The 12,877-nt window shown below is 32.9% G+C and overlaps 2 protein-coding genes across 3 annotated transcripts in view; one reads left to right on the top strand and one right to left on the bottom strand.

The window, feature by feature from the left end:
- Positions 1–716: 716 nt before the first annotated feature.
- LOC133201678 (all trans-polyprenyl-diphosphate synthase PDSS2-like) lies at positions 717–5,935 on the bottom strand. The gene is made up of 6 exons (XM_061337465.1): positions 5,665–5,935; positions 3,322–3,459; positions 2,341–2,542; positions 1,867–2,115; positions 1,329–1,475; positions 717–995 (listed from the first exon to the last, which is right to left on the bottom strand). The coding sequence occupies exons 1-6, from the start codon at positions 5,916–5,918 to the stop codon at positions 840–842; spliced, it is 1,146 nt and encodes a 381-aa protein (XP_061193449.1). The 5' UTR covers positions 5,919–5,935; the 3' UTR covers positions 717–839.
- A 380-nt stretch (positions 5,936–6,315) lies between these two features.
- LOC133201820 (malonyl-CoA decarboxylase, mitochondrial-like) overlaps positions 6,316–12,877 on the top strand; it is a 31,103-nt gene continuing 24,541 nt past the window's right edge. The window contains exons 1-2 of one of the 2 annotated variants that reach the window (XM_061337622.1): positions 6,316–6,445; positions 8,046–8,186. In XM_061337622.1, coding sequence (XP_061193606.1) covers positions 6,365–6,445; positions 8,046–8,186 — 222 coding nt within the window. In that variant the 5' untranslated portion in view covers positions 6,316–6,364. Of the gene's footprint in view, positions 6,446–6,619; positions 6,727–8,045; positions 8,187–12,877 lie in introns of those variants that run through there. The other variant, XM_061337623.1, reaches the window with a different exon arrangement.

Below are 12,877 nucleotides of genomic sequence, written 5' to 3' on the forward strand. Positions count from 1 at the left end.
GACATAATCTACAGAAAAATAACTTGCACAGAGGGGGCTGAAATATGCCCCTTTATAGGAGATATTTGATAATTATAAAAAATACCCAGGTCCTATCGGATCACATTTTTCTTTTATGTCATGTTTATCATGTACATAATGTATGAATGAACCGTTTTCTATTTTAAGTGATATGATCCATCATTTCAGTGAAGATTTTGCTGGTCACAACCATGCATTGTTCAATGCAAAGGTCTCAATTGAAGAATTGGATTCAGTGGGTTTTCTTAATATAAAACTTACTTCATTTACCTGAAATTGAATAAAACGGATGTGTGTGTGGGTGCATTTCTCAACAGCCTTTTCCCCCATCTTAACAAACCCTTACAAAAGATTGTGTCAATCTCTGAGCTTAGATTATGACTTTCATGAAAGTAATAGATATTTTAATTATTATATTCCTTCAAAATTTACACAGAGTAACAAACTGCACCATAGTCTGCTGAGATTGCAATGTGAACAAAATCTTTACATAATTCAATCAGAAATATCAAAAGAAAACATGCAGGCTGGTTATTATTAAACTATTGAGAAATTGCTATTTTGAAAATGAATTGGTGTTGAATTTTTTTTTTTAACATGAAGTATTCATAACTATGATTCTGTTCCCTTCGTATTTGTTTTGTTGGCATGGTAGAATACTGAAAAAACTATTCAAAATAATATCATCTAACATCCAAAATCAACACAATTTATTTAACACATGTATATTATCTGCCATTGTGAACAATTGTATCTAAAGACCCCAAGGATCACTTAATTCAAAACCAGATACTTTCAGCTGAATTTTTAAGTACGTGTCAGGATTTTATTGTGGCATTAACAATGTTGATTAAGGCTGTTTTGGCATCAGTCTGTGGAAACACATCTAAAGCCTTCAAAGCATTGTCACCATACTTATCACATAAACTAAGACACTCGGCTATCACATCAGATGACTTAATGGTGGACACAATCTACAAAAGTCAGACAAATAATTGACTTAAACAGCAAAATAAAAGAGGATACAAATAACTAACAAATGTATCAACTGTGAATCAGCTATTAACCTACATGTTTCATTTTAAGTGTAAGCTATATATACAGATATATATATATAGAGAGAGAGAGAGAGAGAAGGCTGAATGGATCACTTTTGTCTGTGTTCCAAAGCCACTCTGTGCATACCACTTGATTTTCTTAAGTCTTATATTAACCAACAGAGATGTGTGTATGATTCCAATCCTCCCTCTGTCTCCCTTGCCCCCTTCCCCACATCTTCAAATAATTCTACTGAACTCTTCACTTACCTGTCTTAAGTCTTTGGTTTGTAATGACATTACTGTGTCTCTTTTCTCTGGATTTTGTTCAAGGTATTTGATGACCGGAGCTGATGTAATACTGAAGTCCTCCATATTATTGTCTTCACTCACAAATGGCTTGAGATCATTCTTCATCTGCCAAAAAATCCATAGTAAGAGTTTAAGATTTTAATTTGGCAGATAGGGAAAGTAAACATTTATAAAAACATTTAACATTTTTCTACCAAATTATGATTTTGATTCATGATGTATATTTGCTCTAAAAATATTGTTTCACTAAATTTTCATTGTAATGGGGAAAATGATGTTTAAATGAAGGTAAATTTCTTTCTTTAAGAAAGTACATGCATGTACAGTTTTAGTGATTGTCTTTCAATATTTTTATTTACAGTCAATGTAGTTCATCAAACACATTCCTCATGATTGTAATACCATCATTACACTTGCTAGTGGTTGTACATTTATCTACAGCAATTTTGATTGCACTGAAACCCTAAGTTTTCCAATGATACATTACTGTATTCACCTGTTTTAGGTAAGCCATATTTTCTCCAAATGAGGCTGCAGCCTCTTTTTGGTCTTCCCTGTGATCAGCAAGCTCCACCGCAGATCGGCAACTCCTCTCTAACAGGCTTCCTGATGACAAATATGTCTGTCTTACCCAATCAGAAAACTGGATCTCTGACTTCAATACACACTCCCCTCCAGGATCTCTCAGGTCTGTGAATTCTGCTTCCATTAGCTCTGTGATGGCCAATGACATTGTTTCAACAACCTATTTATAATAAAGTATCATTTGATATTTTTCTCTTGCAGGAAGAAAAAGAATTAAAAGGTAATTTCTTCAATTACTTAAATACATATATTACATGTAAAAAAAAATGTTCAAAAATTAGAAATTTACTTTAAAAATAATTTTTTTCATGTACATTGACTATGAAGGCAGCTTGGAAAAAACTAAAGTATACCAAGACATTACAGTTTCATCACCAGTTCTTACTTTTGTGTTATTAAGACTGGCTAGTTCTGTGCAAGCATTAGCCAGCAAAAAGTCCCCACTGAGTACAGCCATTTTATTTCCAAATTCCATGTCCTTTTTCTCCCTGTAGTCACTGTCTACATAATCTGCCAGATTGACCACTCCTTTATGTATGAGGTTAGCTGTGTAAATCATTTCTGTGACCTCTGCAAGGGACCTTTGGCTATCAAAATATGAGAAAATCAACACAAGCTTATTAAAATTCTTTGCCCTGTTTGTGTAAAGAGTCGATAGCAAAGGAGGATAACTCTTGATAACCAAATATGCTTCCTTATACAGGTCACAACAATTTCTCTATATGGAAGTCAAGAATATATAATTGAAAATTGAACATTATAAATACACAAAAAAAAAACAAGGTGCTCATCCTTTAGACCAATTTGGATACTAGTAGTAGCATTTAGACATATCACTTGTAAGTGGTAGATTGGCATGAAGACATTATGTCATTTATTGAAATTCATGCAAACAGCTAGGTTATACATACCAGTATCTGAAATCATTATGAATGTGTGAGATTGTTCAAAGAAAATATGTGAGGAATGCCTAAATATTTTGTGCTGACAAAAATCTTTTTGAGGAAAATGCAGAACTTTGTGTTTTCTATTATTTCACATCTATCCACTGCTGTGTGAAAATGTTTTTAAAATGGTCAGAAAAAAAACATTAACTTGTTTACATAACAAAGTATATTAAATAGCGGTTTGTTTGTTTTTTTCGATCAATCTAGGAAAACTGTCCAGACCTGAAAAGTGACAAAATCCTAAAATGTAGAACAAGTCAATGACAGCCTTTCAAAAGTTCCATACACTTGTAAATATAAACAAGTCATCAACAGGAAAAAGAGAAGCAAACCATCACATTTCTTAAATTATCCCTTACAGATCACTACATCACTACAAACTTTAGTTTAAAAGTATTAGTCCATGCATAACTGTTTACCTAGAATATATCCCACTGATTTTGTCTTGTGCTCTATCTTGACTTTGTTCTGTTGGCCCTGGACCTGCTGCTTTAGCAATGAGAAGGACAATCAACCCCCTTGTTTGTGTGTTCTGTTTGCCATCATACAACAAACCTCTGAAAAGTAGAGACATTCACTATAAATACTCTTCTCAAGCAAAAAAAAATTGCACAGGTATCTACATGTGCTGTTATTGCTATAAAAGTCAAATCAGAATCAACATTATCAAATTTGCAAAACTTAAAAAGTCTCCTTATGTGTAACAATACTGTTAACAACACCTTAATATTGTTTAAAAACTATCGATCCTAGTTTCAGAGGGATTGATTATTTCAGTGGTCTGATACCAAAGGTAACACACAAATTAGTTTAGACAAATCAAGTTTGATGCCACACATAAACAGGGACAAATACTCCATCAAAAATTAATGAATAAGAATATAAACTTGTACATGTACTATTTACGAATATAGTGAAGTAATTAAGTTATTGGCTTTGGATTTTCTAGCTTTTAATACAATTCAAGCAAAAAATAAATATTTTGTTTATTGAGAGGAGCCACTTGCTTCCTCACCATAAGGAAGGAAGCAAGAATGCAGGATAGAAAATAACTTGAAAGAGGATGACAATGTAATGTGAAATAAAGAGGGGGCAACAATACAATGGAGCAAGAACAAGTGAGAGAAGTTCTGAGGGTAATGAACAATATCATCTTCAAATGCCTCCCTCCTACGCCTTGCATTTTGTAACCTTCAATTTGCCACTACAATGCATTGTTGGCATTGCATTTTGGTTGCTCATATTTTCTCCCTTGCGTTTTCCTCTCGTTTGCATTTTTTTCCCCTCTTTGTCACTCCTTCTACATATCTGAAAGCAGGGTTCGACACTAACGTTAGTCCGTTAGTCTCAGACTAATACATTTTCATTCGGACTAATAAAATATGTGGCTAATTAGTCCGAACGGACCAATAAAAATTTATGTAAAACAATATGAATAAATTACTAATGTCCGACTTTTACTGGAAAACCCCGCGTGTATTTTTAGATTTCTAGCTTTTGGCTGGTAGTTACGCAATACCGGGTCAATTCAGTGCTTAATTTTTCGACTGATCGGTATGAAGTATAAGGTTTTAGCGATCATGATTTAGTATGACACTTTTAAGAAAGATGTTGGACATTTTGGATGTAATGTAAAGGAAAAAAAAAACAAAAAACAAAATCAGGAATACGATCGTACTTGCTGATTGCGAGATTTCAATGAATCCGTGGAATAATATATTTCACGTAAATACTTTGTTTATTTCAAAAAATAATACGTATATTAATTGTCATGTTTAATTAATGTTAAAAAAAACAATGATGTTTCTTTTTTTATTTTGACGGACTAATAAAATCGCATGTGGACTAGTAAAAGTGATGAAGCACTAGTCCGGCTGGACTAAAGCCTTAAAAAGTTAGTGTCGAACCCTGTGAAAGTGAGTGTTTGTCTGTATACATGCACTGGCTCCATATTGATTAATAGATACATCTTGATGAAAAGAATTTATTCTCATGTTCAACCTTGCACTTGTCCTAAATTTTATTTCGGCAATGTGAGTTAAATCTTATAGCATTGATTTGACTAATATGTTTTTTTTTCTTCTTTGAACATCATTCTCCTCATCATGACAACAAACAATATTAAGTTTTGGGTTAACTGTCTATTTATAGTGAGAAGATCAAGCAGCACTGTGAGCTCTTAAAAGCAATGCCAGGGCAAAGAGAAAAACTTGGACTGTGCATATTGATCCAATAGAATTCTTTCCTCAGTTACCTTTTGGTTTGTATTCCTTTGCAAATTTCATCATGCCACAAACTACATTTTTGTTTTAAAACAAAGTTCACCAAAGAATAAACTCACACTAATTTATGGTTATTGTAAATAGTAGATTAAACAATCTTTGTTTAAAAATTGTACTTTTCAGACTTTGTTATGGGATAACTACTACTAAAAACTAACATATGATATGTTATTTGACATCATAGTCTAGAATTCCAATTGTTTTGTGCGGAAAGCCTGTTTGAAGAGACATCTATAAAGTGAACAGGTATCCAGTGATAAATACACAACTGACTTTTGTTTTGGAGATGACTTCTTGTTTACGAGTAGGTCTGCATGCGAATCGGCTTGTGTACGAAGTGACCGTAAATCCTTGGATCTGTAGCTCTCTGGTTTGTCTGTCCGAATTTTCTCAACCAGGGGGCCCTCAACCAGAAAGTTACAGTTCTGAAGTCGATTCTATATATTCAAATGAATAGTTGTTTTCAAGCTATATATATACCTAGCAGTCTTTAAAAGTGGATGACGTGTGCCGACTAATTTTCTCAAGTGCATGGCAACATTGGAAAACTCGTCACTGATCAAACAGCGAAGGCTCATGAATGACGTTGGATACCCAACAATTTTCTCCGCGTCCGACACAGCTTTATTCCAGTCATCAAAGGATGATGAAGAAATTCTGGAGACATTACGAATAGGAAAAACACTTTTTCTAGCTCGATGGAGCAATGTTAGGCAACTTTTGCATAATGTCATTTTTCACGATACATGTGAAAAAGGCCACTTGCTGTCATGCAAAAAAAAATACAAAACCAAATATTGTTTTAAACATAAAACAAATCAAATATTGCATAATATTTCTTAATTTTTTTTAATTTCAGAATGTAAGAATATAACAAATCTTAAGTATCATTAGGTAGAAAAAGTTAAAACATTTTTAATTTGATATAAGCATTAAGAAAAACAGTAACTCGTACTATTTACTAGTCGAAATTAGCTAGATTTTTTTTTGAAAGACAGAACCCCGTTTTCTTTTCAATTTTTTTTTTAAAAGTTCAGAGAGTTTATGAATGTGATCTTAATTCTAACAACAATTTTCTTCCTTATTTATGATGGAGTCGAAAATTCTAATGTCGACTTAGCATGCACTGATGTAGGGGTCAAGATAAATAACGGAAATTCATGATAGGGAATAAATACAAATGTTTAACAAACATTTTCTTCTGTTTATTTATCGATTAAAGATGCCAGCAGCATTGAGAAGACTTGGTTGCATACAGAGGGTAGGCTTTCATGAATTTGAAGCGACCTTATCGAATATGGTATTTTCTGGACAGATGGCCTGCTTTCGTTTTCGATTTATAACTGTTTTAATGGGAATTCATGGTTCAGTGAATTTCGTGGAAACATCTCAATATAGATTTGAATCTTAATTCGTGGAAAAAGCTTTCAATTCTGAGTATTTTCTGTTGCGGTGTTGTAATAGGCCTAGTATGTTTACTTATTAAGATAATAAAACGCATGTGTAAATTTTAAAACAGAAAGTCACATATTGCAGAGAGAGGTAAGAACTTTCATTATCCAGCTGCAGAACAATTAATTAAAAATATTAAAACAATTATCACATTTATGAATTTTGAGGAATTATAGGGGATGGAAATATTGCACATGTTCTTTCCAAAGTGAAATTATGTCTATTGCATGCGAAGCAGAGTTGCATTGTGCATGTTGTACAATGTAAAGCTATGCTGGACCAGAGGTCCCTGGCTGGACGTGCGCTTTTATTTTAGATGCACTCAAGAATGTAGGAAGCACGTGGAAAAATGCTTACCTGTATTAGTATTTGTAAATGAAATTATACACAGTATTGCAAGTCATAGAAATCTAAAGTTTACTTCATAACGGGATCACCCCCGTCTGCCTGACGATAAGCTTATTTTTGCATATGAATTAATGCCAGCATATCAAATAACAATAGCCTAGTTAACAAAATGTCAATTTAAGAAGCGTTCCTCTGATTATTTTTTAATAAATTTTAAGCTGCATCATTTAATTTATCAAATTGAAAGCATTGTATTGATGTACGTGTATAATCAATTAATGTTTCAAAAAATTCTGTCGCCAAGGTTTCTAATACCCCCTCCCTATACGTCCCCTTTTAAAGTACAATCTTCAGTAATATCTCTTACACAGAGATGCATCATGTATTTGTCAGTATTACAGTTATATATGGAATAATAAATAGTAAAATACGGATTATTTTTGAAACTCTCGATGCACACGCGCTAAATATATTTTTTTTTATTGAGATATGCAACCCCCTTGCACTAATGTCTGTAAACCCCATTCTAAAAAAAAAGTCTGGAAGCAACCTGAAAAGTAGTAGAGGAAGTGTGTAAATTTCGTTTTAAATCTTAAATATATATACTTTTCAAAGATGAAAAAAAGGAAGTATTTTTACGATTTCTAAACAATGATAAGGCTTAGTTTTCATGAAAAGAAGTTTATATATATATATATATATATATATATATATATATATATATATATATATATATATATATATATATATATATATATATATATATATATATATATGATTAGCATTCAAAATTTCTAACAGAATACAAGTGTACGAGGCCTACGTATACAACGTATTTTGATTATTAGAGTGTCCAGTCCAACTACTTTAATGCATCGCGAGTTTGAGTTTATTTTTCTTCATATTTAAAATCTCTGTTCTTGAAACTCTTGGAATGTTACATAAAAATTGCCATTACGGAAACTACCTGAATATTTGATCTTCATTGTTTGGTATACGTAATTGTATCTGAAACTTCCTGGAGGTTATTCTCAGATAGAAGTAATTCTTTATAATTTAAGCATCTGGTGCCATGCCCTAAACGTTTACCAATGGTACAACAGACAATGAGTGGAGCTACCCGCGCAACGGATGAAGAGGAGGCGCTCCACTTCCTGGAAACGATTTTCTCCACTCCAGATCTTGGAGTCCTGGCCCTAGAGGTATGTGGTCATTTCAGGGAATGGGTTAGGTGGGATTATTGACAAATTATTAGCATATATGGGTGGGTTAGACACTGATTTACACGAATTTCATGAGTTAGCCAATATACATGTACTGTGGAAGAGATAGACGCTTCAGACTTCTTTCATCAGGAAATATAGGACCAAAAGTCCATTTACCTCCATCAAATGGACATTTGCTTATAGCCATGTACTCCCACTGAGTTGCGCATCAGTAGTCTATATATATAGTCCGCAGGCCTTCAGATCGCTTTGATCTGAAAGGCATGAATTGTATTTTTTTAATACATATCTGTCGGATCAAAGCGATCTGAAGGCCTGTGATTTGGTTTATGTAATCCCAGGGAGTTGACTTTTTGTTCCCCTACTTACAAGGATAAAACCTTGTAGTCTGTGTACTCCCAGGGAGTAATCCGTGTGTAGCCCTGAAATCATTGTACTCCCAAGGAAAAGACGCTGCGGACCATATAATCCCAGGAAGTTGAATTCTGGTTGATGTACTTACAGGAAGTAGGGTTGTAACACGTATACCTGTACATTCCCCATAGTCATTTGCGCATCAACACCCAGGGAGTTAAACTATAAATCAGGTACTCCCAAGGAGTAGACCTGTAATCCATGTACACCCAAGGATTAGACATGAACTGCCACGAAGCATTTGTGCCATACAGCACACATACTTAAATGGAGTAAGTCTAGAACAATCAGGCTCCTCTGGCCACAACCTAACAGGCCCGTAGCAACGGTTTCAAAAGTGGGGGGACCAACTTTCCAAATATCTGACAAACAAAAAAAACCCTGAACTGACCAAAAAAGGGAGGACATCTTCCCAAAATAATCTGACAAGAAAAAAAGAAAACTAATTAAGTGTCCGAAATCCTGAAATTTGCAAGTGCTCGACCTTACAGCGACAAAAGGGGGGGGGGGGTGCAACCAGCATCTAAAGGAAAATTTACCGTAGCAAAATACTATTCTCAGAAAAAAAGTTGGGGGGGGGGGGGGGGGGAGGGGGCTCCCCCCGGTTTTCCAAGTTCTACGGGTCTCCTAGCTATTTCATCGTCAGAAAGTATATTATTTGTACGCAGAGAAAGTCGTAGCAGTCGTTTTGGTTGATCGAGATTACTGTTAAGTGGAAGTGCGTTGCATAAAAATCTTATGCTGGAAATTGATCGGTTCAAGAACCATTCACACACCTGTAGTTCTAAGCACATATATAAGTGTATGAATCCAATACACAAACCTCGGTCCATACGTTCTCTTGAATATTAGGATCCATTGTTGAGAGCGAACCTAATCGTGTCGGTAATGGAATTAATTATTTCTAGATTTCCTCGAATTTACTTTACACTCAAGCTCAATAAAATGGTACAAATGATGTCGCTGGGGGTTAACGGTAAAAAAATAATGAAATGTCAAAGAAAATACTTTTTGAATGAATGCATGAATATGTAACCTTTAAGGCAAAAATACAAAAATGAAGTGAACAAATCATATTGAGATATTTTATTTGGCATAAAGTGATTTTTTGAAACGTACGTAACTGTCGCCAGCATCGAATAATTACACTTAAATGGCTATTTTTTGTACAAATAACAGTTGAATCTTAAATTAGATAGCATATGTCTTCAAAACATTTATTTGTAAAATGCTTTTAATAAATTATTGAGCATAATCACAAATATATTACCAAACTTTGATTTGATATCCCCATGTCGCCAGAAACAGAATAAAAACGGACTGTGACATGAAATATAATATGAGTATTCGGTATTGTATGCCTGTAAGATTGGAATACGTTTTATTTTGAAGGAAACTTATTGAAAATTAAAAATAAATGGTACAAAGCCTTGTATATGTTACCAATTTTTTGAAATTACATTCTATCTTCGTATTTTACATGCGTATGGATAGGCATGAAACATTCGTTGTATTAGTTTAATAGATGAAATAGAATGATATCATAGTTAAACATGTGATACTTTTTCTTCTATCCAACAACTGTATTCCATGCTCCAACCATGATTTAACAATGTCTTATTGTTAGCTTACAATTTAAGAGAAAATGATTAAATGAAACAACCGTTACCGAAACATTCGTTACCAAACCTCTTAAAAAAGAATGTTTTATGAGTTCAAACATCTTCTGCACATATACGTAGTCAAATATTTTGCGCCAGTATTCAAATTTTGACATCCGGAGTACGGTACTGCCCTTTTATGATTTTCTTCTGAAGTCTAGGCAGTGTTGGTGAGTTTGTTTTCTAGAATGCAATAACAATGAATCAAATGGAATGAATTAGTATGTAACTGTTAATATTTATATAACGACCGACAACAACTACGCAACCAGTATCAATCTGCACCTGAATGTCCTCTATTAGTCCTGAAAGGTGTTGAAACATTCGTTACCGAAGGTAACGAATGTTACGAAATTTTTAACAAATCATATATCAAAACTGCAACAATATTTACAGAATTTCTTTCATGACTAATTGTTCGAATGTAAACTTTTGATTGATTTGTATCATTTTAAGCTTAAGTTGCATAAATTTTAATATAAACTGATTCTAGAGACGCATTATTGAACACACACATTAATTCTGAAGAAAAACATTAATCGAAATTTTTTTGAAAGACATTTTTAGATTGAATCGTATGATATTGATTAAACAAAGGCTTGAGTTTCTATTCTGAATCTACATTAGGGTTTTTTGTTTCTCTCATAATTTTGATACTGTTAAACACGCATTTTATGTTAAGTAACGTACGTTTCAGAATTTTATTTTAGTTGAACTATGGCATTGACCCAAGCAGAAATACGAAGGAAGTTTCCATTGATGGTTAAATGATTTCAAGCTAAAAGTCATCAGAAAAATTGTTATTTACATTATTTTAGGTTCTGTTAAAACGTCTATACAGACAATTTTACATATATCTCTTATCCGTTTGTACATATAGTACAGTTCAAGGAAAATATGACACGATGATATATATGATGCAGTTCAAATTACGATTTCTTTTGACATTTTCAATATAATGGCACAAGTAGAGCAGAAATTACATCTCATGAATTGGTCCATTTTGTTGGAATTAATCTTAAAAACAGTAAATATTACTTCATATGAAACATTCGTTACATAGGAACGTTGTTGCATTTGAAAGTGTAAATAAGAACAAGATCACAATTCATGAACAACATTTTATTTAACGTTTCTATAAATGGATCCTCTATTCATTTAGAACCCCCATTTGCGCGAGGCAGTTTTGATTTTTCTTGAGGCATATTTGAAATATAAAATTTTAGAGATATGTCAAATTCTTTGAAGAAAAAATATAATACGACAATTTGACTGCATCAATTCATAAAATACATTATGACAGTTGAGCTTTTTTGTCCTATCACGAAAGTAAATAGACTGATTTGCTTTTGACATTGAGGATTTATTACAATCTATATTATTTCATTCTAAAATCTTAAAGGAAAACTATTATATGATACGTAACGCTTGTTTCTCAGCAAATAATGATCAACAATACACCTTTATTTCAAATTGACGTAATTTCTTAACCAATGAACTTAACTTGAAAAATCTTTGGGAATACAAACTTGATATGTTGATCTATCCGAAAATGTTATTAGCAGATGGATAATCTAAAGTCGATTTTTGAAGAAAAAATATCTTGAATTGCACCAATTTATTGAGTTTGGGTGTTTAGTTAAGAGTCGATAAAGCTACTGTAACAGCATTTACACCCTATCTTTGAGATTTGTTTAAACAGTATACTATACGGTTTACAAACGTATTTATTTACAAGGTTACTCTAGCACTTAAAATTTTTAATTTCCTACATGTACTTGAAAGGTCATGACCACCGAGTTAATTAAAAATTGCAATAAAAAGAGTATGTTTATTTTAATTTGATGACAAATCTTTCTGTAAGCTTCGATATGAAATAAAAGGTTTTAATTTGGGGCTATTCTTTGTTCCTAACTCAAAGATAGGTTTTGCAATTTGATTAAACTTAATTTTTTTTTCAAAATTTTTAGGTTTCTAAACACTTGAGATTACTTATTTATTGAATGGTATTCTGGCGAGACTAGTACTGATATTAGTGTACCTTTTTTATATATACATTGTAACTATAGATATTTTCGTCAATCCTCAGAAATAGACAGCTAGAATCAAATCAAAAACCTAAAGTCGGTGTCGATGTTTACTGTCGCGAGCCCTTACAGAAAATAAACTATAGCTGCATGTTTGCATGGATTTATGTTTTATAATGTTAAAAAAAATCTACATTGTTGTTTGATGTGAGGCGGGTCTTTTTATTTAAAGCTGTTTTATGTCCAATTTTATATATTGCATTTTTTGTATATGTCCTAACCGATATGCTGATTATGGTACATGTATTGTCAGTCAGTGTGTCATCTCACTGATGACATAACGATTCTGTCGAAATTCCTAAGATATGTGCTCTGCTTTTATCCTGTTATCAGGACTTTGAAGGATAAAAAAAATCTAATAAAAAACGACATATTGAAGTTTCATGTCGTCAGCGACGTCGACAAAATGTGTCGTCAGCGACAAAATTATTGTGTCTTCTACGACTTATTTTGTCGCTTTGACAATATCTGCAGTTATTGTCATCGGCTTAAAGATGAAATGCAA

The sequence above is a fragment of the Saccostrea echinata genome, unplaced genomic scaffold, assembly GCF_033153115.1.
Source record: "Saccostrea echinata isolate AGI-Se365-2 ecotype Australia unplaced genomic scaffold, CSIRO_AGI_Sech_v1 ptg000045l, whole genome shotgun sequence".
Classification (NCBI taxonomy): domain Eukaryota; kingdom Metazoa; phylum Mollusca; class Bivalvia; order Ostreida; family Ostreidae; genus Saccostrea; species Saccostrea echinata.